Source organism: Bos javanicus, chromosome 18 (genome assembly GCF_032452875.1).
Source record: "Bos javanicus breed banteng chromosome 18, ARS-OSU_banteng_1.0, whole genome shotgun sequence".
Taxonomy (NCBI): Eukaryota; Metazoa; Chordata; class Mammalia; order Artiodactyla; family Bovidae; genus Bos; species Bos javanicus.
This window is the reverse complement of record NC_083885.1, coordinates 25,277,743-25,303,092: the sequence shown is the minus strand read 5'-3', so window position 1 is coordinate 25,303,092 and position 25,350 is coordinate 25,277,743. Positions and strand designations below refer to the sequence as shown.

Genomic DNA, 25,350 nt, shown 5'->3' with positions numbered 1-25,350 from the left:
TTTTCCTATCTCTTTGTCATTTGCTTGCCTTACTCTGTCCCCTCAACTCTATTTGGAGCTCTGTAGTTGTGCCTCAGCTTTGACACAGTCCCTGGCACAGAGGAGCTGGTTCAGAAAACATTTGCTGAGAAGCCTGCCCAGACAAGATGGTAGAATAGAAGGATCTGAGCTCACCTGCTCTCATGGAGACATCAAAATCACAACTAACTGCTGAACAACCATTGACAAGAAAGAAGTGGAATCTACGAAGAGAAGATCTCCAAAGACAAAGAAGCAGCCACGACGAGATGGGGACAGACACCAGAAGCAAGAGGAACTATGATCCTGCAGCCTGTGAGACTGCAGACACAGCAAGTTAGATAAAATGAAACAGCAGAGGAATATGTTTCAGATGAAGGGACAAAATAGAACCCCAGAAGAACAACTAAGTAAAGCAGAGATAGGCAACTGACCTGAAAAAATTCAGAGTAGTGATAATAAAGATAATCCAAGATCTTGAGAAAAGAATGGAGTGCACAGATCAACAAGATATAAGACATGTTTAACAAAGAAAATTCAAACAAGCAGAGATAAACAATATAATAACCAAAAGAAAAAATACAGTAGAAGAAATCAATAGCAGAATAAATGAGGCAGAAGAATAAATAAGTGAGCTCAAAGACAGAATGGTGGAAATCACTGCCTTGGAAAAGAATAAAGAAAAAAGAATGAAAAAAAAAATGAGGACTCTGGGACAACATTAAATGCATCGATATTCACATTATAAGGGTCTTAGAAGAAGAGAGAGAGAAGGGGTATGACAAAACATTTAAAGAGATAATAGCTGAAAACTTCTAAAACATGGGAAAGGAGACAGTCACCAAGTCCAGGAAGCACAGAGAGTTCCGTACAGATATACCCAAGGAGGAACACACTGAGACACATATTAATCAGACTGACAAAAATTAAAGACAAAGAGCAAATATTACAATCAAAAAGGGAAAAGCAACAAATAACACAAGTGAATGCCCATAGGTTATCAGCTGAGTTTTCAGCAGAAACTTTGCAGGCCAGGAGGGAGGGACATGATATATTTAAAGTAATGAAAGGGAAAAAGCTACAACCAACAATACTCTACCAGCAAGGCTTTTATCCAGATTCAATAGAGAAATCAAAAGCTTTATAGACAAACAAAAGCTAAGAGAATTCTGCACCATCAGACCAGCTTTGCAACAAATGCTAAAGGAACTTCTCTAGGGCGAAAAGTAAAGCCCACAACTAGAAACAAGAAAATCACAAGCAGGAAAGCTCACTGGTGAAGGCAAACATAGAGTAAAGGTAGGAAATCATCCATGTACAAATATGACATCAAAACCAGCAACTGTGAGGAAAGCACAAATGCAGGATGTTTGGAAACACATTGAAGTTAAGAGAACAGCAACTTAATACAGTCTTGTTTATATACCAAACTGCTATATCAAAACCTCATGGGAACTGTAAAACAAAAATCTACAATAGCTGTACACACAAAAATGGAAAAGGAATCCAAGCACAACGCTAAAGATAGTCATCAAATCACAAAAGAACAAAAGAGGAAGGGAAGAAAAAAGACCTACAGAAACAATCCCAAAGCAATGAACAAAATGGCAACAAGAACATACATATTGGTAATTACCTTAAATGCAAATGGATTAAATGCTCCAACCAAAAGACACAGACTGGCTGAATGGATATAAAAACAAGACCCATACATATGCAGTCTACAGAGACCCACTTCAGATCTGGGTACACAAACAGACTGAAAGTGAGGGGATAGAAAAAGGTATTCCATGTGAACAGAAATCAAAGCTGGAATATAATAGGAATACTCATGTCAGCCAAAATTGATTTTAAAATATTGTTATAAGAAACAAAGAAAAATACTACATAATGATCAAGGGATCAATCCAAGAAGATACAACAATTGTAAATGTATATACACCCAGCATAGGAGTATTTTAACTTATAAGGCAAATACTAATAGCCATCAAAGGAGAAATCAACAGTAACTGTGGGGGGACTTTAACATGCACTTACATCAGTGAACAGCTCATCCAGACAGAAAATCGATAAACAAACACAGACTTTAAATGGCATATTAGACCAGATGAACTTAATTCATATTTATAGAGTATTCCATCCCAAAGTAGCAGAATACACATTCTTCTCAAGTGCACACAGAACATTCTCCAGGATAGATCATATGCTGGGCCATAAAGCAAGCCTTGATAAATTTAAGAAAATTGAAATCATATCAAGCATCTTCCAACCATAACACTATGAGATTAGAAATGAACTATAAGAAAAAACCTGTAAAAACATAAACATGTGGAAGCTAAAGAATATGGTACTAAATGACCAATGGGTCACTGAAGAAATCACAGAAGAAATTAAAAAAAAAAACCTAGAGACAATGAAAACAAAAGCATGATGATCCAAAACATGTGGGACACAGCAAAGGCAGTTGTAAGAGGGAAGTTTACAGCAACACAATCTCACCTCAGGAAACAAGAACACTGCCAAATAAACAACCTAAATTTACACCCAAAGCAACTAGAAAAAAAAGAACAAACAAAACCCAAAGTTTAGCAGAAGGAACGATATCATAAAGATCAGAGCACAAATAAATGAAATAGAGATAAACAAAACAATAGAAAAGATCAATGAAACTAAAAGTTTCTTTTAGTTTCTCTTTGAAAAGAGAAAATTGATAATCCTTTAGGCAGACTCATCAAGAAAAAAAAAGCAGGAGTGCTCAATAAAATCAGTAAAATCAGAAATGAAAAAGGAGAAGTTGCAATGGACATCACAGAAATACAAAGGGTCATAAGAGACTACTATGAGTAACTATACGCCAATAATATGGACAACCTAGAAGAAACGGATGAATTCTTAGAAGGATACAGTCTCCCAAAACTGAACCGGAAGAAACAGAAAACATGAAAGGTCAATCACAAGCATTGAAATTGAAACTGTGATTACAAAACTCCCAACAAACAAAAGTGCAGGACCAGACGGTTTCACAGGTGAGTTCCATGAAACATTTAGAGAAGAGTTAATACCCATCCTTCTGAAACGATTTCAAAAAATCACAGAGGAGGGACTTCCCTGGTGGTCCAGTGGCTAAGACTCCACGCTCCTAATGCAAGTGGCTCTGTTCAATCCCTGGTCAGGGAGCTAGATCCTATTAACACATGCTGCAACTGAGAGTCTACATGATATAACTAAAGATCTGAAGATCCTCCATCACACAACAAAGATCAAAGACCTGGCGCAGACAAATACACAAATATATATACACACACACATACATACACACACACACACACACATACGTGTGTGTGTGTGTGTGTATATATGTGTGTGTAGTTAAATTGCAGACGAAGGAACATTCCTAAATTCATCTATAAAGCCACAATCACCATGATACTAAAACCAGACAAAGATATCTCTCTCACACACACACACGATTATAGGCCAGTATCACTGAGACGCTTACTCCTTGGAAGGAAAGTTATGACCAACCTAGACAGCATATTCAAAAGCAGAGACATTACTTTGCCAACAAAGGTCCGTCTAGTCAAGGCTGTGGTTTTTCCTGTGGTCATGTATGGATGTGAGAGTTGGACTGTGAAGAAGGCTGAGCACTGAAAAATTGATGCTTTTGAACTGTGGTATTGGAGAAGACTCTTGAGAGTCCCTTGGACTGCAAGGAGATCCAACCAGTCCATTCTGAAGGAGATCAGCCCTGGAATTTCTTTGGAAGGAATGATGCTAAAGCTGAAACTCCAGTACTTTGGCTACCTCATGTGAAGAGTTGACTTATTGGAAAAGACTCTGATGCTGGGAGGGATTGGGGGCAGGAGGAGAAGGGGACGACAGAGGATGAGATGGCTGGATGGCATCACTGACTCGATGGACGTGAGTCTGGGTGAACTCCGGGAGTTGGTGATGGACAGGGAGGCCTGGTGTGCTGCGATTCATGGGGTTTCAAAGAGTCGGACACGACTGAGCGACTGATCTGATCTGATCTGATCACTGAAAAATATAGATGCAAAAATCTTCAACAAATACTAGCAAAGTGAATCCAACAATACATTAAAAGGATCATATACCATATACCATCACCAAGTGGGATTTACCCCAGGGATGCAGGGATTTTTCAATATCCACAAATCAATCAGTGTGATACACCACATTAACAAACTGAAGAATAAAAACCATATGACCACCTCAAAAATGCAGAAAACACTTTTGATAAAATCCAACATTCATTTATGATAAAAACTCTCCAGAAAGTGAACAAAGAGGGACTATACCTCAGCTTAATAGAGGCCATATATGACAAAGCCACAACTAACATCATACTCAAAAGTAAAACCCTGAAAGATCAAGAATAAGACAAAGATGTCCACTTCCACCACTTTTATTCAACATAGCTTCGGAAGTCCTAGCCACGGCAATCAGAGAAATAAAAAAAGGAATCCAAATTATCAGCAAAGGTAAACTGTCACTGTTTGCGGGTGACATGATACATTTGTTGTTGTTTTCCAGTTGTTAAGTCATGTCTGACTGCAAAATACCTAAAGATGCTACCAAAAAACTAGTAGAGCCCATCAGTGAATTTGGTAAAGTTGCACTATAAAAAATAATACAAATCTGTTGCATTTCTATACAGTAAAAGCAAAAGATCAGAAAGAGAAATTAAGGAAACAATCTTATTTACCACTGCATCAAAAAGAAGAAAATACCTAAGAATAAACCTACCTAAGGAAACAAAAGACCTGAGCTCTGAAAACTATAAACACTGATGAAAGAAACTGAAGATAACACAAACAGATGGAAAGGTATACCATATTCCTGGATTGGAAGAATCAATACTGCCAAAATGACCATAGCACCCAAGGTAACCTAGAGATTCAATGCAATCCCTATCAAATTACCAATGGCATTTTTTGCAGACTTAGAAGAAAAAAACCTTAAAATTTGTGTGGAAACACAAGACTCTGATAATCGAAAGCAATCTTGAGAAAGAAAAACTGAGCTGGAGGAATTGGGCTCCCTGACTTCAGAATATACTGTAAAGCTGCAGTGATCAAAACAGTATGGTACTGGCACAAAGACAGACTTACAGATCAATGGAATAAGATAGAAAGCCCCAAAATAAACCCATGCAGCTATGGCCAACTAATCCATGACAAAAGGAGATAAGAATATAATGGAGAAAAGACAGGCTCTTCCATAAGTGGTGCCAGGAAAACTGGACAGCTACATGTAAAATAATTCTTTTACATCATATACAGAAATAAAATAAAAATCAATTAAAGACCTAAATCTAAGACTGATACTATAAAACTCTTAGAGGAAAACATAGGCAGAATGCTTTTTGACATACCACAGTAATATTTTTTTTGATTCATCCCCTAGAGTAATGAAAATAAAAACAAAAACAAACAAATGGGACCTAATTAAATTTAAAAAATTATGCATAGCAAAGGAAACCATAAACAAAACAAAAAGACAGAATGGGAGAAAATATTTGCAAATGATGCTACCAACAAGGGATTAATTTCTAAAATATACAAACAGATTATGCAGCTCAATATCAAAACAAATAACCCAATCAAAAAATAGATCTAAACAGACATTTCTCCAAAAAAAAGATGTACACATGGTTAAAAAGTACATGAAAAGATGCTAAACATTGCTAATTATTAGAGAAATGCAAATCAAAACTACAATGAGGTATCGCCTCACACCAGCCAGGCCATCATCAAAAAGTTTACAAACAACAAATGCTGGAGAGGATGTGGAGAAAAGGGAATCCTCCTACACTGTTGGTGGGAATGTAAACTGGTACAGACAGTTAAGCTATTTCAAATCCTGAAAGATGATGCTGTGAAAGTGCTGCACTCAATATGCCAGCAAATTTGGAAAACTCAGCAATGGCCACAGGACTGGAAAAGGTCAGTTTTCATTCCAATCCCAAAGAAAGGCAATGCCAATGAATGCTCAAACTACCACACAATTGCACTCAGCTCACACGCTAGTAAAGTAATGCTCAAAATTCTCCAAGCCAGGCTTCAGCAATACGTGAACTGTGAACTTCCTGATGTTCAAGCTGGTTTTAGAAAAGGCAGAGGAACCAGAGATCAAATTGCAACATCCACTGGATCATGGAAAAAGCAAGAGTTCCAGAAAAACATCTATTTCTGCTTTATTGACTATGCCAAAGCCTTTGACTGTGTGGATCGCGATAAACTGTGGAAAATTCTGAAAGAGATGGGAATACCAGACCACCTGACCTGCCTCTTGAGAAATCTGTATGCAGGTCAGGAAGCAACAGTTAGAACTGGACATGGAACAACAGACTGGTTCCAAATAGGAAAAGGAGTTCGTCAAGGCTGTATATTGTCACTGTGCTTATTTAACTTCTATGCAGAGTACATCGTTAGAAACGCTGGGCTGGAAGAAGCACAAGCTGGAATCAACACTGCCAGGAGAAATATCAATAACTTCAGATATGCAGATGACACCACCCTTATGGCAGAAAGTGAAGAGGAACTAAAAAGCCTCTTGATGAAAGTGAAGGTGGAGAGTGAAAAAGTTGGCTTAAAACTCAACATTCAGAAAACGAAGATCATGGCATCCGGTCCCATCATTTCATGGGAAATAGATGGGGAAACAGTGGAAAGTGTCAGACTTTATTTTTTTGGGCTCCCAAATCACTGCAGATGGTGACTGCAGCCATGAAATTAAAAGACGCTTACTCCTCGGAAGGAAAGTTATGACCAACCTAGACAGCATATTCAAAAGCAGAGACATTACTTTGCCAACAAATGTTCGTCTAGTCAAGGCTATGGTTTTTCCTGTGGTCATGTATGGATGTGAGAGTTGGACTATGAAGAAAGCTGAGAGCCGAAGAATTGATGCTTTTGAACTGTGGTGTTGGAGAAGACTCTTGAGAGTCCCTTGGACTGCAAGGAGATCCAACCAGTCCATTCTGAGGAGATCAGCCCTGGGATTTCTTTGGAAGGAATGATGCTAAAGCTGAAACTCCAGTACTTTGGCTACCTCATGGGAAGAGTTGACTCATTGGAAAAGATTCTGATGCTGGGAGGGATTGGGGGCAGGAGGAGAAGGGGACGACAGACGATGAGATGGCTGGATGGCATCACTGACTCGATGGACGTGAGTTTGAGTGAACTCCGGGAGTTGGTGATGGACAGGGAGGCCTGGCGTGCTGCGATTCATGGGGTCGCAAAGAGTCAGACACGACTGAGCGACTGAACTAACTAACTAGCGGCCACTACAGAGAACAGTATGGAAGTTCCTTAAAAAAACTAAAAGTAGAACGACCACATGATCCTATCCTATTACCATCATTCAGAGCAACAGGGATGGACCCAGAGATTATCACAGTAAGTGAAGTAAGTCAGAGAAACACAAATATCATGTATCACTTAAATGTAAAATATTTTAAAAGGTTATGCAAATGAACTTATTTACAAAATAGAAATAGACTTTGCAAACAAACTTACCAAAGGGGAAAGGTGTGGCAGTCGGGGGTGGGGGGAGATGGATAAATGAGGAGGTTGGGATTAACACATACACACTACCATATGTAAAACAGATAATCAACAAGGACCTATTGTATAGCACAAGGAACTCTACTCAATATTCTGTAATAACCTATATGGGAAAATAATCTGAAAACGGATGGATACATGTATAACTGAATCACTTTGCTGTACACTTGAAACTAACACAATACGATAAATCAACTATAATATAAAATAAAAAGTTTGTTAAAGTCTGTGAATAAACAAATCATACCTAAAACAGTAAATAAACCCTTGACATATTATGCTATTACAAAACATTGCTGAGGAACGAATAGATGGCTACATGATGAGAAAAGCCTTCCTGCATGGCAGGGAGCCAAAGGCACTGGTGGAAACCTGGGCAAAGCCCTCTTTAGTTTACAAGCCCTTTCATAGCTGCCTTTAAGAACCATGTGAAGAAAGCAAAGGAAGAGCTCCTAATGCAAAGTTCCTGCATGTCTAGATGAAGAAACTGAGGCCAGAGAGATTAAAAAATGTGGCCCAGGTCACCTGGAGGATGGGTGACTCTCCCTAGAACACCCCAGATCCCTGAGTCTGCAAACCATGACCCACCCAGGTCAGCAGCTGCCATGCCCTCCTCCCCCAGATCCCAGGGTCAATCAGTGCTGGATGAATCTCACCTCTCCCAGACTCACACCTTTCCCTTCCCCCAGGCCAGCGCTTGCTCCTCCTCCATCGGCAGGGCCACCGCCCTCAGATACCGCCCCAGCACTCAGCACAGTGAGACAAGGATCTTCCCAGAGTCCCCAGAGGGTGAGCTCTGGACTCTTCCGAGTTCCATGACCCAACATCATAGACCCATTCAACAAGGAGGGGCAGACTGAGCCATCTCTCCAACAGCGACCGAGCACCTGTAAGTGCAGGGAAAATGCCCTGAATAGGATGGACGTAAGATGCCCGTGTCGTCCCTGGAGCTGACCCGATGGGGAGGAGGGCAGAGAACAAGCTGACATACACACACCACCCCCGCCCCCCCAGATGAGGGGAGAGAGTGGCCAAGAGCCCAAGAAAAACTAGGCAAGGTGATGCAATAGTGAGGGAGGGATCAGCAGCCAGTCGTTTCATCTCGGTGCGGGTGGAGAAATGCTCCAGGCCATGGGCCTGCAGAGCCCTTGGCTTCACCATAGAGCAGAGGCCGGGTTGCCCAGCAAAGGGAGGGGACACTGGTCTGGAAGCCATGAGGTGCCGTGGGACTTCAGGAAGCCTTGAATCCCCTTGGGACTCGCATCCTCCCTCTGGGGAACGGGGGCAGGCCATGATTCATCTTCTCCACCTGCTGCCTTCCCAGATCCTAGGGTGACCTGGCCTCCCAGCTCCCAAAGAGCCCACCCTGTGTCCCGTGGTGGTGGTAGAGGGGGAGCAGGCAGGAGGGGAAGGAACCCTGCCCCCTTTCTGAGGCCATATTCTCCCAGCTGGAGAGGGCTGGATTCCTGAAGTGACCACCCTGCAAGTATTTGAGGAGGGGCGAGCATCAGGCAGATGGGACCCCGGCGTCAGCTGATGGCTTCTCAGACCTTGCCTGGTGACCCTGCTCCTGCGGGAACTCCTAGAGAACGCTCTTCTGTTTTCCATCACCCATTAGAGCCCTGGGAGGCCGGCCCAAGGTGGGGGAAATGGGACCACCCCACCGGATGTACCACCCCCCCATGGTGCTCTCTTCAGCCTATTGGCCCCTTCCTGCTCAGGACCGGCCCCTGGAATAGCCTAAAAGTCTGCCATCTGGATTCTGAGGCTTCTCTCTCCAGGAAGAAGGTGGGAGAGAGAAGAGCCGAGCTGGCCTGAAAAAATCCCAGAAGGAATCCTCAAATCAGCAACCCACATCAGGCTTACTAATATTCCCATAACCATGATAACCACGGTTAACGTTAACCCAGCACTTATTACAGACAGCCACCGCGCTGGCGCATGAGCCCTCTGTTGTCGAATTTAATCCTCACGGCTTCCTTTCGAGAACAATACAATCACCCTTAAAAGATTATAAAGGTGTAGAGTAGTGCTCTCACTACTTTACTGGTACAGAAACTGAGGGTCTCTCTCCGACCCTCTTCTTACATCCCTGAGTTTTTAAATTTTATGGCCTCCGGGAGGAAGGTCCCATGACCACCGGTGCACCCAACTTTGCGGAACACCTGCCCCCTGCCCCCAGTTCTAGTCTCCCAGCAGCCGGGTAAACTGGATTGAGTCATATTTTGCTTCATTTTACCACCGGAAAAGCCCTTAAGCCTTAGGAGTGGCAAGGCACCTAAAAAGGGACAGGGCAGAGGGCCAGAACCCAAGAATCCACTTTCTTAGCCCACGATTCTTTCCACGGAGCAAACTGCCTGGATGACCCTCTCACTCGGGCCAGCTCTCTCACGTGCCTGGGGCATTCCCACTCTGGGCTCCACATCAAGGTACTGCAATAAAACCACTCTTTATGTTTACACCCTGCCTCTGTACGCATAGACTGGGGACAATCCGCCCATTTTACAGATGATGACCTGGAGACTCAGAGGGAAGGTCTCAGCCAGGGGCCCACTGCTGGCTAGGTGTTCAGACCCAGGTCTCCCCAGCTCCCCATGAGGGCTGGTCAGAGGCAGCTGCAGCTGCCGAAGGTTACAACCTGGCTCCTCCCCCCAATGACTGAAGCTGTGGGTACCCCCAAGAAACCGAAAAAGTTCCCCATCCCTCAGTGACAGCTGACATTCCTAGGGGAGCAAAAACTAAGGGTCAGTGGGGCAATTCTCCACCCCCTCGTCACTTCCCCCGCCACGTAACAGGGCCAGAGGGAGTCCCAAACAGCAAGAACCACCTCCACCTGGCTACCAGAGCCCTGAGTTCCACCTGTGACCTTGGGCAAATCACAAATCACAGCCCCCTTTGAAGGAGCCCCTTCCCCAAAGAGGCTTGTCCAACGAGGCTGGGGGATGGAATAGGAAGAGGAAAGTCAGAGCCCTCTATCTTTTCAAAGAAACAGCGCTGCGGGGAGACGGGGACCTGGAAGGAAGAAAGGGTCTTGCTCTTTTTCCACGCTTCCTCCCTCCCCGCCCCCCTCTCCAAACACACAGGTGCCAGACAGCTTTTACGAAAAAACTAGTTTGCAAACACACTCCGACTTCTGGGAAGGTGCCCAGTTCCACTCCCTCTCTTTACTCCCCCTTCCCCGGCAGGGAGCTGATTCTCTAGCAGGTCCCACGGGCTGCGGGAGGAGGCGGGGGTGGTGGGCCCGGGTGGGAGCAGGGCAAAAGTTGGCGAGGAGCGCCCCGAGCCTGCCCCGAACCAGCCTGACTCCAAGACTTCCGCAGCTGCAGCGGTGGCGGGACTCCACCTTCCCGACGCCCCCCCTTCCTCCCAGGGTCCTCGGGCGAGGTAGGAGGGTGCGGACGCGGCTGGGCTCGGACCCCGGAGGGCACCTCCGTTCTCCCGGCACCCTGCCCTCGGCATCCCCGCGGTCCGGGAAGACGCCAGGGCGCCCCCGCGTGGCCGGGTCGGAGCTGAGTCACCGAAACACCGGAGCCTGGATGCGAGCCCGTGGCAGGGGCTTTGGGCTCCGCAGCCCCTCGAAGCCGAACCCAGCTTCCTTCCAGCTCGCCACTGTCTCCAGAAGCCAAGCCCCCAGGCCGAACTTGAGCCCTCGCGCCACGGGCCCCAGCCCGCCCCTTTGCCCGCCAGGGCCCCCGCTCACCGCGGGTCCGGCGGGCGCCGCTCCCCGTCACCGCACGGCTGCCGCTCCCTGCGCTCCGGGCCACTGGGGCATCCCAGGGCGCTCCCCTGCTCGGCCGAGCCCGTGGGCGCGGGACGGGCTCAGGGCGCTGCCCCTGCGGCCATGGCCAGCTCGCGTGCGCTCCGGTCCTCCTCCCGGGCCGGGCGGGCGGGCGGCGGCGGCGTTGGCTGCCGCTCGGGCTCCTCCCTCGGCCGAGGAGGGGGGCGGGCGTGGGGCGGGAAATGGGAGGCGAGGCGGGCGCTTCCTGGAGGGGCGAGAGCTCCCACGGGCGGAGCGGGGGCGCTGTCCCGCCCGCCGCCGGTGGTTCGGACACCGCGGCTGGCGCGCCCTGGTGCTCGGGGCTCCCAGCGCCTCGGGGCTCCGTGGGTTCGAGGCGGGGATCCCAGGATCCGAACGTTCGAGGCTGGAATCCGAGGGTCCTAACGTTGCCCGCTAGGACTCCGCGGATCGGAACGCGAGGCGGCTCGCACTCGCCCCAGGCCGGCCTCGTCCGAGCTGCGGGCACCTCTGAGTTGCCTGCACTGTGCGCCCGGGTCCGAGGGTGGGCTCTGCCCGGGCCTGCGGGGCCGTAGGGCGCCGCCTGCTGCCTCGACCCCAAGGGCTGTGGGACTCAACGCTGCGCCCTCGGGGGATGCACCACGGGGTTTGGTTCTGGGCTGTACTGACAGCACTGAGATCGCCGTGTTTTCTCTCCACCCCTCCCCTTTTTTCTTTTTTTCTTAGTAAAAGAGCTCGGCGTTTTCTTGTCGCCGCCAGGGACGTGGAAGATGACACATACCACACATACGTATTTCTCTGACAGAGACAATGGGATAAAGACAGTTCGAACGGTGCCTGGGACTAGGCAGCGGGAGGGCGACTAGGCGGGCCCCTGAGAGCCTGGCGCCCAGTCCATCCTTCGGCGGTGGCCCTCTTTCCCCTATAAGAGGCACTGATTTCGCGCTACAGGTCAATCGACAGTATTTCCGTGCCTGCTCCCCCGCCCCTCTCCCCAGTCCAGTGCTCCAGACAGGAGCCTCATTTAACCAAACTGTGGAGGACAGGTCTCCGGACCTCAAGTCCACGTCCAAAGCCCTTGGCGCCAGGGCTCAGGGACTGGAGTTAACCCGGAGCACTTAGGTTGTGAGTTTTCCATTCCAGGCAGGCGAGGGTTAACTGGGAGACTCACGCTGCAGCCAGCGAGCTTCCCTCCACGTCTGAGTCACTGGCACTTTGCAGCCTTAGAGGGCGGCTGTTAAACAGCCCCAAGGCTCTGAGCTTTGTTCTCTGCCTGCCTGCTCCCCCATCCATCCTTCTTTCCTACAAACTCTCTCCTCTTTCTTCCACCTAAAAGTCCTCAAAGCCCTCAGCCCTGCTGTGGGGCAAACCAATCCAGAATCATTCTTAGACCCAGCTGCAGCCCCTCTTCCTCCAGGAAGCCTTTTCTGATTGATCTGACCCCTAGAGTCCCTCTCCTGTCCTTGCTCCAGAGCAGAAGAGTCAGGCTCTGGGATGGATGGTGGTGATTCCAAGCTGAGAGTCCCTTCCCTCAAGGTGCTCACCTCTCAGAGGCAAGACCATGGCCCAGGCAATCATACTACTGTATGAAAAGTACAAAGGGAACTTCCCTGGTGGTCCAGTGGCTAAGCCTCTGCACTCGAGTGCAGGGGGCCCCAGGTTCGATCCTCGGTCAGGGAACTAGATCCCACAAATAAGAATTCCTGTGCCTCAGCTAAGGATCCCACATGCCACAAAGAAAATCAAAGATCCTGAGTGCTGCAACTAAGACCTGGCTTAGGCTAATTAGTTAAAAAGTATAAAATTATAGTGATGGTTACACATCTGTAGATATATTCAAAACCACTGACTTGTATACTTTAAAGAGGTGAATGTTATAACATTATATCTCACTTTTTTAAAAAAATGTCAGGAATTAGGAGAGCATAGAGGTCAGTTGTTTAAGGCCAACTGTCCATCATGGTGGATTCTACAGTCTGTCTTTGATCCACACACAATGCAGGGCTGTTACTACAAAATGTTGAAGTCTTTTCTTGCCCTGATAGAGACTTCTCTGTGCATAGTTGGGAAGCCTCTATTTCCCTAAAAAGGGCTGATAGAACCGGGGGGGGGGGGGTGTCCACGTGCACCTATGGCTCGTGGATTAGACTGACCTGAAGCAGCACCACCTGTGTCGGAGGCCCTGGCTGGCCTCAGGTGTGTGTAAGCAGGGTGAGAGCGTGTCCAGTAATCTACACTACCTCTTAAATCACCCCAGGCATCGTCATCTCTCATGGCTCTGGAGGCCTGCTGGCTCAACTAGGGCAGTTCTTGCTCAGGATTTCTCACAGATTTGCAGTCAGGCCATGGCCAGGCCTGGAGTTACCTAGAAGTTTTCTTACACATTTATCTGGCAATCGATGCTGGCTGCCAGCTGGGACTGCAGCTGAAACACCTGCCTGTGACCCTTCCACGTGGCCTGGGCTTCCTCGTAGCATGGCAGCTGGGTTCCAAGTGTGAGTATCCAAGGGAACCAGGTGGAAGCCTTATTATCTTTTCTAGAATTCAGCTTTGGAATTCGTATAACGTCACTTCAACTATAGTCACTGGCTCGTTCCATAGGCCCCGCCTTGAGGTGAGAGGAGTTTTTAGGAATCATCTTTATCTTTAGGAAGAGTATGTGGGAGGGGAGATATTATGGTGACCATCTTTGGAAAATACCATCAGCCCACAAAGGGGGTTGATGTAGAGACACATTAGTTATAGAGACATCCCACTCCAGGATCTCATTGAGAGATGGGTGTGGCTCACCCCACTCCTACATCTCAGGCACGGAGTTGTGGCCCCTGGTTTGAATTCCAGCCTGTCCAGTGACCGCCTAGGTGAGATCACTCAATCCTCTGGGCCTCAGTTTCCTCCTCTGTAAAATGGAAGGACAGAGTTAGTATCTGGTGTCTAGCCTGGTACCAGGCATGCCTGGACAACAGGGCTAGCCTGTTGTTATTACTACTTTTAAGATCCAAGGTTGTAGTCACTCTAATACAGAGATATCTCCTTCTAGGGTCAGGATGCCCAGGACTGCCCCCACTTCCTCGGGCTCGCCCTTTATTCGGTCCCAGACATGCCCATCAGCCCAGGTCTTGTCCTGCAGTGTGCAAGTGTGTGCAGGGGTGGGGACTACGGGCACCAAAGACTGAGGATTCTGGCCTCCAAGACTCAACCTGAGGACCCCATCTGGCCTTCCTTCTCTAGTGAAAGTTCCTCTTCTGTCACCTCCTCCTCAGGGCAAAGGTCAATTTCTGGGCAGCCAGGGCAGGGCTGGGGCTGGTGTGGGATGAGCAACAAGGTGTGGCTTCCAAAGGCCGAAGGGAGGGGTGGGGGGGGGGCAAGGGCCCCAGCTCTGGAGCACACTGGGTGGGGGTGGGCTGCTGCGCTGGGGTGGCTGAGGGAAGGAAGACCAGCTGCCCCGGGCCCAGTCCTGGGAGGATCTTTGCCAAACCAGCCACTGCAAGGTCTCATCCAGGAAGCTCCGGATGTGTCCAGATGGCACACACAGTTCTGTCTGGGGCCACGGCCCTCAGGCCTGGCCGTGGCCACATAAGGGTGCGGCTGAGGCCAGAGGCAAGGCTGGCAGGTCATAGAGCCCCCGTGCCTTCCTAGGGCCCTTCTCTTTGAGGAGCACACACAGACCCCAGCCAGGGCCGCCCCAAAGTCCCCCCTCCTTAAATGCTCCAAATTTGGAATTGGAGCTCCCCTAAATACTTGCTGTGTGACTTTGGGCACCTCTTGTGCGCTCTGGGCCTCATGTGTAAAATGGAGGACATCGTCACGGAGACTGTGGCTAAGGGTCTAGAGGAGTTTCCAGAGGGTGAAGTCCTACAGAACTCTCACCAGGAGGGGCAGCCAGCCAAGGATTCAGACCCCACCTGAGGGAGTGCAGCGAGGAGGCATCAGGTCATCTTGGCACCTGGAGAAAGTAGGCCCTTGTGCTTTGCCTCATTTTGCTCATGCCCTCACTAAACAGATGCAGAAACTGGGGCAGCGCCTGTGGGATTCAGAGTCGCCAAATTTGAAAGTTGTGAAGAGAGTAGATCCTAAGAGTTCTCTCAAGGAAAAAACATTTTTTTCTTTTATTTGTATCTATAGGAAATGATGATGTTAATAAACTTAGCATGGTAATCATCTCACAATGTAGGTGTTCATAAGTAATTTTATCATATATTTTAAATTTATACAGGGCATGCGTGCTCAGTCGTGTCCGACTCTTTGCAACCCCGTGGACCGTAGCCCACCAGGTTCCTGTGTCCATGGGATTTCCCAGGTTGGAGAAATCCCATGGACAGAGATTGGGTTGCCTGGAGTGGGTTGCCATTTCCTCCTCCAGGGGATCTTCCAGACCCAGGGATCGAACCTGCATCTCCTGCATTAGCAGGCAGATTCTTTACCCCTGAGCCACCTGGGAAGCCCTAAACTTATACAGTGCTATGTGTCAATTATATCTCAATAAACTGTAAAGAAAACAAACAAAAAAGTTGTAAAGACCCAGGTTCAACTCCTGGCGCTACCATTTACTAGCTTTCACACACAATGCTTACTAGGCTGCCTTTGGGCAAACTAGGAAGAATCTCTGGGTCTCAGTGTCCTCTTCTGGGGAAGGAGGGTCACCAGGATCTAACAGGACAAGACAAGGAGCATACATGCAAAGGTTTACCTCGCCTGAGGGGCAGCATACTCTAGTGGGTCGCCAACGTGGCTGCACATCAGAGTCACCTGTGGAGCTTTCGAAGTACGGCTCCATTCTTAGGAGGGGAGGCTAACAAGCTCCTCAGGTGATTCTAACATGCAGTCTGGCTCGAGATCCACTCACCGGTCTGTGGTTTTACTCAGTGCAGCCAGCAGCACTGACATCACTCAGGCGCTTCTTAGAAATGCAGAATCCCAGGCCCCGCCCCAGACCTGCTGAATCAGAATTTGCAAGTTACTGAACTCCTCAGACGGTTCAGTGCACACGACGGTGTCTGTAACAGTGATTTTGTTTTTAGCTCGAGAGGTACTGGCTTGGGAGCGTGAACTTCAGACACGTGTTTAGCAGAAGGATGGAGGAGGCAATTTGGGAGGATTTGAGACCTAAGGGAGTGGGAAAGGGCGATTCTGTGACTCCCTTCAGAAAGGCAGTCTGTAAAACCATAGGATGGAGGCCAAGAGACAAAGTAGCAAAATGAGCTGATCCTAGCCTTGCAGTTAGACCTGGGAACTCACCAGCCTGGTCCATTCTTCATGAGAAGACTCAGGCACAGAAACGCGGAGCACCTTTTTAGTACATGTGCTCTGGAGTGAGTGATTACTGGCCCAGAGCCTTAAGTTTCTTTGAGTTTTATCTGCTTTCATTTATCTGTTTAAACTGAGGCTTACTTTGGGAAGGAAAGAGACAGGGAGACTGGATCTCATCAGTGTGGGGTAGAAAAATAGTCCCAGCCGGGAAACAAGTTGGTTGCGGGAAAGGTAGTTTCTTTTTTTTAAACCAAGTGAGTGTGCTTCATCGCTCAGTCATGTCTGATTCTTTGCGACCCCATGGACTGCAGCCCACCAGGCTCCTCCATCCATGGGGATTCTCTAGGCAAGAACACTGAAGTTGCTATGCTCCAGGAAACCAAGTGTGGCCATTTAAAAAATATTTATTTATTTGGCTGCTTTGGGTCTTAGGTTGTGGCACGCGGGCTCAGTAATTGTGGTGCATGGGCTAAGTTGCCCCATGGCATATGGGATCCTAGTTCCCCAACCAGGGATGGCACCTGGGCCCCCTGCATTGGAAGGAAGATTCTTAACCACTGGACCACCAGGGAAACCCCCGGAGAGTAAGTTTTTTAGTAAAATGAGCATGGTGACTGTCCCTGACGTCAGCCTGGGCAGCTCTTCAGGGCTGACAGTGCTGAGGTTTATTTCAGGGCATTTGCTGCAAGTTTCTTGGAGTTTAGAACTTGGACAGGGACACGACTGAGTGACTTCACTTTCACTTTTCACTTTCATGCATCGGAGAAGGAAATGGCAACCCACTCCAGTGTTCTTGCCTGGAGACTCCTGGGGATGGAGGAGCCTGGTGGGCTGCTGTCTATGGGGTGGCACAGAGTCAGACACGACTGAAGCGACTTAGCAGCAGCAGCAAAGGGGAAAGAAGAAGGGAAAACGAGCAGCAAATGAAGAGTGGCTCTGAGCCCTGGGTTCTGCTTGGTGTGCAACCCACTTGGCCTGGAGCTTTCGATCCAGGCTGTTCCTTCCTCAGCTGTGACCTCCATGGTCAAGGGCTCCTCAGGCTTTGAGGAATTTATCCTCCAGTCTTAGACAAAAGGAGAAGGCAGTACAAACCCCCTCAGTGTGAAGGTGCACCATGATGGCCTTGGGGTCATTTCCCAGAAGGGAAAGACTAATTGGGGCTCAAGGTTTCCAGGTAAGCTTCTTGAATCTTCTACCTGCCCACCCTTTCCCCCATAAGCAGGCTGCTGGCCCCACTCCATGCCAGGGTGCCCTGATCCTGGCCCTGCCCAGACTTCTTGTATTGACTGACTAATGCTGACTCCAGGCAAGTATTCTTGCCTGGAGTCCCAGTGTAAGGTCTGGGTGCTTGGCACTTTGGCCAGAGGACTTTCTCCTCCCACTTGGTGGGGGACCAAGGACAACATGACGGATGGCAAAGGTCCAGGACGGATCATCCAGGTGAATCACAAGCGGCTGGGACATCTCAGGTTCCCAAGCCAGGCGGTGAAGCACTCTCAGGACTTGCCAGTGGGCCAGCCTGCCCTCCAGTGGGGCTCATCAGTAACTGCACCCTCCCTGCTCCACTTTTGACAAGGGACTGCAGCTCTGGATGAAGGCTCCCCAGATATCAACTTGTTCAACCTACAGGTGGGTGATGGACAGGGGGTGCTCTCCACCTGCCACTTCAGACACCTCTCCACTTCATATGACATTCAGCCCTAAAGGGGGTATGTAATGAATGAGCATGTAACAGATACTTTCTTCATTCTAGGGACTCTGTGTTCTTGCTCCCTGATCCCTCCAAAAGTCCTGGGAGGCCAGGGGTGTTACTCACACGTAAAGGATCAGTTCCTGGCCTTGAGGGCTGGTGGCAAGGGGTCAAGTCACATTCCTTTCCATGCCCATCTGACTTCCAACGCCATATTCTTAATGTACCACCTGCCTGTGGAAACCTTTTAGCCAGGAGTTCCTAGGCTCTTACCAGGTCCAGGCAAGTAGCAAGAGGGAGGGGAGTGCTGGGCATGGTGACAAACTAAGGGACATGCACCACATCTAAAGGACACACTCAGATGTCCCCAGCAGATTACTCTTGAGTAGGAATGCTGGACTAGCACCTAAGAGAAACTGAAAGGTAAATCGGGGGTATAAGTTCCCAATTTAAAATATCCACAAATCAGAGAAGAGTGTAGATATATCGCAAGCCAAACAAAGACTGTTTTTAACACTAGGAGCTTTTACAATAGCCTTATGGTACAGGTAAGCTTGGGCTTCCCTGGTAGCTCAGATGGTAAAGAATCGGCCTGCAATGTAGGAAACCGGGGTTCGATCTCTGGGTTGGGAAGATCCGCTGGAGAGGAAATGGCAACCCACTCCAGGGTTCTTGCCTGGAGAATTCCATGGGCAGAGGAACCTGGCAGGCTACAGTCCATGGGGTCGCAAAGAGTCAGACACGACAGGTAAGCTCTGGAGAGAGGAGGTGACTTACCTGTGATCACATGACCATGACAGGGTCTGGACCTGACCCCGTGTCTCCTGACTCCTGGGCTCATCTCAGCGTGTTTCTCTGTGTTCTGGCTGCTCTCCAGGCCCCAGGGTGGGGTGTGAACCATTTCTGACTTTGGCTAGGTGGTAGAACACATCAGACTAGAGACTAGAGGCTGGAAGATCACCCACATTTATTGGTCGAACTAGGCTTACAGTGCAGCAGGACCACCCTTGGCCGCTCTTGGAAGTAATGCGGACGCAGTGTAGCCGGCAGCCCCTGGGCGCTTGTGCAGATTGCGCTGAGGTAGTGGCTGGATCCAGCGGTCTTTCCTGACGGTTTTGACAGTCCCTGCCCCCTGCACCCTTAGGCCTAGCTTCGTCCCTTACACCACATAGACTGCGCCTGTCCAAGGTCATGCTGGCACGACCTGGAGCTGGGCCCAAAGTCCTTGGAAATTAAGGGAGAGGGGGTGATCCAGTTTACAGATGGGAAAACTGAGACTTGAGGCAGGAAGACACTCATTCAGAAGCCTCATGGCTAAATCCCTGGCTTGTCAGTGCTTGGACAGTCTCCCCAGCCCATTCTGGGCAGAAGATGGTCCCTGGTTTAGCTGCTCTGGAAATGCAATTTATAAATACAGATTTGGTCTTAAAAAGTAATAAATTAGATCTTGGACCAGCCTGAGGGAATATGGCCAGTCACATGGCACAAGACCTGGACATTTGTCACGTCTCATATATGCACCACCCATCACATGCAGTGCCGGGACGCATGCCATCGACCCACAGGCCACGTTTCAGGTATCGTGCAAGGTCACACGGAATGTCGCCATGTGTGACCTTCCACATCACACACCACACCATGACACGCTCATTTTGCTTCATGTTCCTGACTGGTCATGCGTGTCCCAAGGGATGTAGGGTAGTCATACTCCGCTCTTTGTCAACAAAAATGTCCTCCCTGAAGACTGTTGCAGGAAAAGTGTGTTTCTCCCTCTTGATCCAGGGACAGCCAGCTTTTTTCATGAGCCCTCTATCCTCGTGGATGAAAACTGGCATCACTCAGCTGGATTCAAAGGGACTTGAGGGCACCATCAGGTACCCCGAGGGATGACCTGTGGCTGGTTGTCAAAGAAAGCAAAGTCCAGCCTGGGCTCCTGGTTCTGCAGATGCTGGGCCATGTCCGGGGGAATGCAGTTATTCCAGAGGCTGCCGGACACAGAGACAGACACTTAGCACTGGGCGCTGCTCACTTACCCTCTTCTCTCTGCCCTCTGTCCTACCTACAGATGGGGAAACCGAGGCTCCAAAGGGGAAGAGCTGCTGTCAGAGTTAGGTGGCAGGCAAGAGCAGGTGGAAGGCCAGCATGGCTGCCTTCGGGAGACGGTATCCCCCAAGCTCACCCTAACTTCTTCCACTCCATCTTTTTTTTTTTTTTTGCTGCACTTTGCAGCATGCAGGATCTTAGTTCCTGGACCAGGGATTGAACCTGTGCCCCCTGAAGTGGAAGCATGGAGCTGTAACTACTGGATTACCAGAGAAGTCCCCCTCCACTTTCTTCCCCAGAAGCTAGCCTCTTCCCCAGAGCCATGCTCATATGACACATTGTATAAATGAGAAAAAAGCTCCCCTTCTTTATGACACCACTTCCATTGTCTGAAACTGTCGTAATATATTGAATTTTATAGAGAGAGACACTTCACTACCACTAGGAATGTAATACTTCTACTACGTGAGTGGTGTCCCTTAGATGCTGTGCCCTGGTGCAGTACACAACCTGTACAACTGGCCCTGATTACAGCTACCATGTTATGTGCTTACTATGTGCCTGGCATTGTGCTCGGGGCTTAATCTGATCATTTAGTCTGCAGAGCAGCTCTCGGAGTAGATACTATCACTACTGCCATTTTACAAATGAGGAAACTGAAACTCAAAGAGGTTGAGTTATTAATGTGAAATTACACAGTTGGTAACTGACAGAGCTGGGGTTTGATCCAGGTCTGCTTGCTGCCAAATCCCTGATGAGTGGGTCCAAGTCTCCTTTGATAACCCCCAATCCAGGTCCTGCCTCCTCCTACAGGAAGTCCTCTTACACTGAAGGGCTGGTGTGCTTACCCCACCCCCACCAGCCCTGCCCCCACAAGCCCTGTTACCGAATGACTTGGATGCCAGATCCCTGTGCCAGCCCTTCAGCCAGGAGCCAGGCTCCATAAGCTGTGATCTGATTTTTCTCCAGGCTTCCGGATGGACAACAAAGGGAAAGAGATTGACATGAGATGGGGAGGGGATGGCCTAGGGGCCTTCTCTATGTCTCTTCCCCAGGGCAAGGCTGGGGGACACAGGCTCCCCACACATCTGCTTAGAGAACTCAACATTCAGCAGTCCAGTGAGAAGGCTGAAGACTGGGACACAGGAGAGCTAATGGACAAAGTGGGGAAGTCCAGGAGGGCTTCCTGGAGGCAGGGGCCTGACCCAGTGGCCTCCTGGCTTTCCCCAGGACACAGGGCCCCCTTTGGTCCTCTCACTCCTTTCTGGCTTCCCCATATGTGCCCATCATACTCCATTCTCTTCAGCCGGCCCATCTGCGGCAGGACCCGGGCCAGCTCAGCAGCTGCCTCATCCCCGAGCAGATTCCAGGACAGCCTGCAGGGTAGGGAGGGGTCCAAAAGTCAGCAGAAGAAGAGCTGTGAGGGGGAGACAAGGTGGCAATGGGGAGGGCGAGGGGTTGCTGTGCAGGCACCAGAGAGGTGCCTGATGGGGACCTGTGTGCCCTCCCTGAAGACTGTACCAGGCACAGAGGGCTCCTCCCTACTCTCCCAACCCCATTCCCAAGCTGGTTATCCCACAGGAACCCAGACAGCTTAGGAGCTGGCTGTCCTGAGAGTTCAGGACACGTGACTGTGGAAACATCAGGATCTAAGCTTCCACCATGCACCTGCCTCCCTCCTGACTTTGCCACATCCATGCACCACCTGTATTATTATTTGTTTCACATTTTTCTTTAAATCAGACCTCTATCCCCTCTTTTATTCACTTTAAGAAATTCATCTTCAGAAACATCTATCACTACTATGAATGAGAAGCCTGTGTTGGGGACCCTAAACAGAAAGTAGTTACAAGGATAGCAACAGGGCAAACAATGGCATTCACTCCTAACTGGAACCTGGGTCCTTCCGGAAGTGCTGACCCTGTGGTCTGCCCCCTGCTGGCTAAAAGGGGCAATCACCCGTGTTGGGTGAGTTAGCACTGATCTGAGACTTTCTTTTTGTTGTATAAAGAAATGAGAAGAATTAAAATCTTCAGGATGCAAGCCTAAAATCTTATTTAAGGAAATCGCATTTTCTTCTGCCATGCTCAGGGGTCCAGGTTGGCCCTGGCAGTCTAGTTTATCTCTGAGGCAATACTGTCAGGCCCCAAGTTTCCAAGCACCTCTGATTGCCAAGGGAGAGGTGGACACAGTCAGGGGGAAGGTCAGGGGGCCTGCTGGTTTCAGTCACTCTTCACTACCAACAGGTGGTTTGAAAATCAAGACTCCATCAACCACGTGGGGTGGTCCATCCAGATGCCTCCCAAAGGGAGAGTCAGGGGGAATGGTCCTGACCATCTAGCTCATCTCCATCTGGTCCACCTTCCCTTCCACCCTCCTTAGCTGGGGAAACAGGGGAAGAGGCTGAATGGCTTAGAGCAGGGGTCCCCAGCCTCTGGGATCTAATGCCTGATGATATGAGGTGGAGCTGATATCATAATACAAATAAAGTGTACAATACATGTAATGTGCTTGAATCATCCTGAAACCATCCCCCGCCAACCCCCACAGTCGTGGAAAACTTGTCTTCCAGAAAATCGGTCCCTGGAGCCAAAAAGGTTGGGGACACTTGTCCCCAACAACACTTGCAGCTCAAGTGTTAAAGCTTCTTTGAGAGGATGTTTGAGCACGAATGACCTTCCCCATGCAAGACGGGAAGGTCTCCAGGGAGGAAGGAACCAGGCCCCCAGGTGGCTGCTCTTCCCAGCTCTGGGCTAGTCCCCCAAACACTCACGTGATTTCTTCCAGGGCCAGACAGAGCACGAAGCTGGCGGCAAGGGGCTTGGCGGTCTGGTTGTCAATCTCACACGACACCAGGCTAGAGAGAAGAAGGGGATGGGATGGAGGTGTTTGAGTCAGGGGTGCCCCAGCCTGCAATCGGAGCAGGAGGGAGCAGAGTGGCTAGGGGCTGGAACATGCTGGGAGTGTTGAGAAAGTGCTCCCCCTTTTTTGTCCCAGGCTCCCCCTATACCTGAGGTCTCTGTCACTTCGAAAGCCTTCCCAGATGTCAAGCTCAGCCAAAGAAGGGCTGTCTGCCACAGCACCCCAGCTGGTCAGAGCAGGCTACTTACTCAAGCTTCCGGAGCACTGGGAACCCCTGATGGAAACGCGGGACCCCTCCGGCCAGGCGGTTCTCTGCCAAGCTGCAGGGCAGGGGAGATAGCCTTGAGAAGAAGCCCCAGACCCTCCCCGGCCTGTCCCTCTGCCCAGGTTCCAGGGCACCTACTCACCTGATCTCTTCCACGTGTGGGCATCCATCCAGGGCCTGGCCCAGACTCAGCACCCCCTCTGGGCTCAGATGGCTGGATGGCAGGCTGGGGAAAGGGAAGGGGTGAGGGCAGCCTGGAGGGGCAGGTATGGGGATTGGGAGGAGCTGGATCCCCCCAGCCTCAGCCTGTCTCAGGCTGCACTGCCAGACCTTAGACCCTCTCTGGGTAACTGCCACCCCAACCCCCCTCCCCCAACACAGGACATGGGTGGGTATCAAGGGGCCCTGGCTTTGGGATCTGAGATCCCAAGTTCAAGGCCTGGCTCCTCCATGTATGAATAGGGTAATAGGGTAAGCTTTCCATACTTCTCCTGGCTTTAGTTCCCTTGCCTGGAAAATGGAGCCGGTAGAAATCGTGGTCTCACAGGGCTCAGATGAGACCCTGGACATACACTGTAAAGTGCCGAGGCCATGCTATGGGGTGCTTTGCTCCTGCATAGCCCTTTGCTGGCACTTCCTCCTTTACCCTCAGAGATTGGCTCTCAGGGTACACCAAGCTGGGATCCTTGTTCTTTTACAGACGAGGAAACCGAGACGCAGAAAGGGCAGGGGCTTGGCCAAAGGCTGGTGGCTGAGTCTGGATTAGGCTGGGTCCCCTGATTTCCCGGCCTCAGAGGTAGGGCAGCTAGCCCCAGGACACATCCCAGTTTCTCCTACGGCAGGGCCGTTCAGCGATGGGGCCTTGATCCCCTAGTGCTCCTGGCGGGGGTGGGGAGAGCTTCCCGCTAACCCTGCACACACCACAGACAGGGGCCACTCACTGCAGGACCCTCAGGTGCTGGGGCAGCCCCTTGGCCAGACCCAGGGCTGTGCAGTCTCCCAGGGCATTGCAGCCAAGCCTGGAAAAAGAGAGGGGAGGAAATTGAGCACCAGGCTGGCCCGCTCCAGACCCCTGCCCTGTGCCTAGTGGGGGACCCGAGCGCCAGGTGGGCCACAAGGACACAGAGGGCAGAGGGCAGCCCACTCGGGCAGACACTCACATCAGCTCCTCGAGGTGCCTGCAAAGGGTGAGAGATTCTGCCAACCGCGCTCCGCCTGCTGGGCCGATGCCATTTGCTGAGAGGCTGAACAGGGGCAGATGTCAGACTCTCGACTCCCTTATCCCTCACCCCACCACATCCGCTGGGCCCCCCACCACCCACAGCACCCCCACCACCCACTGATGTGGCAGAGAGACCCAGAGAGGAGCAGGGGCTGGGCTGGCTCAAGGTCCCTGAATCAGTAGTGCCAGGAGGTAACCAGCCCCACTGCCTGAACACTAGGGTTAGGGGAGGAAGCCACAGTCTCCCCAGACCATAGCATGGTTGCCAAGGGCCCCTGTCTGGAGGGCTGGCCACTCACTCTATCTTCCTGAGCTCAGGGAGCCCCGGCAGGACAGCAGCTAAGTCCTGGGCACCGGTGTTTCCGATCTGGTTGTGGCTCAAGCTTGGGGAGAGAACAGCAGGAGAACCGGAAGTGTTAGCTCACCACCCATCTCATCTCCATCCCAGAAGAGGAGGCTGGAGTCTAGAGAAAGGGCCTCAAGCCACACTGGTAAGTCCCCTCACCCTATGTTGGATGAGGATTCCAAACTCTTGTCTTCTGTTTAGGATGATCCCCCTGGTGTCTGACCTAAATCCTTCTCGCTGCAATCAATATCCTATATCCTATCTTTGGGTCTCCCAAGATCCTGGGTCTGGGGTTATGCAGTATAGAAGTGGGTGAAGGGGACAAGACT

The 25,350-nt window shown here is 49.8% G+C and overlaps 2 protein-coding genes across 5 annotated transcripts in view; both read right to left on the bottom strand.

The window, feature by feature from the left end:
* The window catches only part of CPNE2 (copine 2), a 55,012-nt gene extending 43,548 nt beyond the window's left edge, over nucleotides 1–11,464 (bottom strand). The window contains exon 1 of the mRNA XM_061387286.1: nucleotides 11,308–11,464. The gene's annotated coding sequence lies outside the window, so the exon portion shown is untranslated. The remainder of the gene's footprint in view (nucleotides 1–11,307) is intronic.
* A 7,769-nt stretch (nucleotides 11,465–19,233) lies between these two features.
* Nucleotides 19,234–25,350, bottom strand: part of NLRC5 (NLR family CARD domain containing 5) — a 93,517-nt gene continuing 87,400 nt past the window's right edge. For 2 of the 4 annotated variants that reach the window (XM_061387277.1, XM_061387278.1), the window contains exons 42-50: nucleotides 24,975–25,058; nucleotides 24,614–24,697; nucleotides 24,395–24,472; nucleotides 23,596–23,679; nucleotides 23,437–23,508; nucleotides 23,100–23,183; nucleotides 21,619–21,702; nucleotides 21,213–21,296; nucleotides 19,234–20,268 (exon numbers count right to left, since the gene is read on the bottom strand). In XM_061387277.1, the coding sequence (XP_061243261.1) occupies nucleotides 20,154–20,268; nucleotides 21,213–21,296; nucleotides 21,619–21,702; nucleotides 23,100–23,183; nucleotides 23,437–23,508; nucleotides 23,596–23,679; nucleotides 24,395–24,472; nucleotides 24,614–24,697; nucleotides 24,975–25,058 (769 nt within the window). In that variant the 3' untranslated portion in view covers nucleotides 19,234–20,153. Of the gene's footprint in view, nucleotides 20,269–21,212; nucleotides 21,297–21,618; nucleotides 21,703–23,093; nucleotides 23,184–23,436; nucleotides 23,509–23,595; nucleotides 23,708–24,394; nucleotides 24,473–24,613; nucleotides 24,698–24,974; nucleotides 25,059–25,350 lie in introns of those variants that run through there. The other 2 variants (XM_061387279.1, XM_061387281.1) reach the window with 2 other exon arrangements.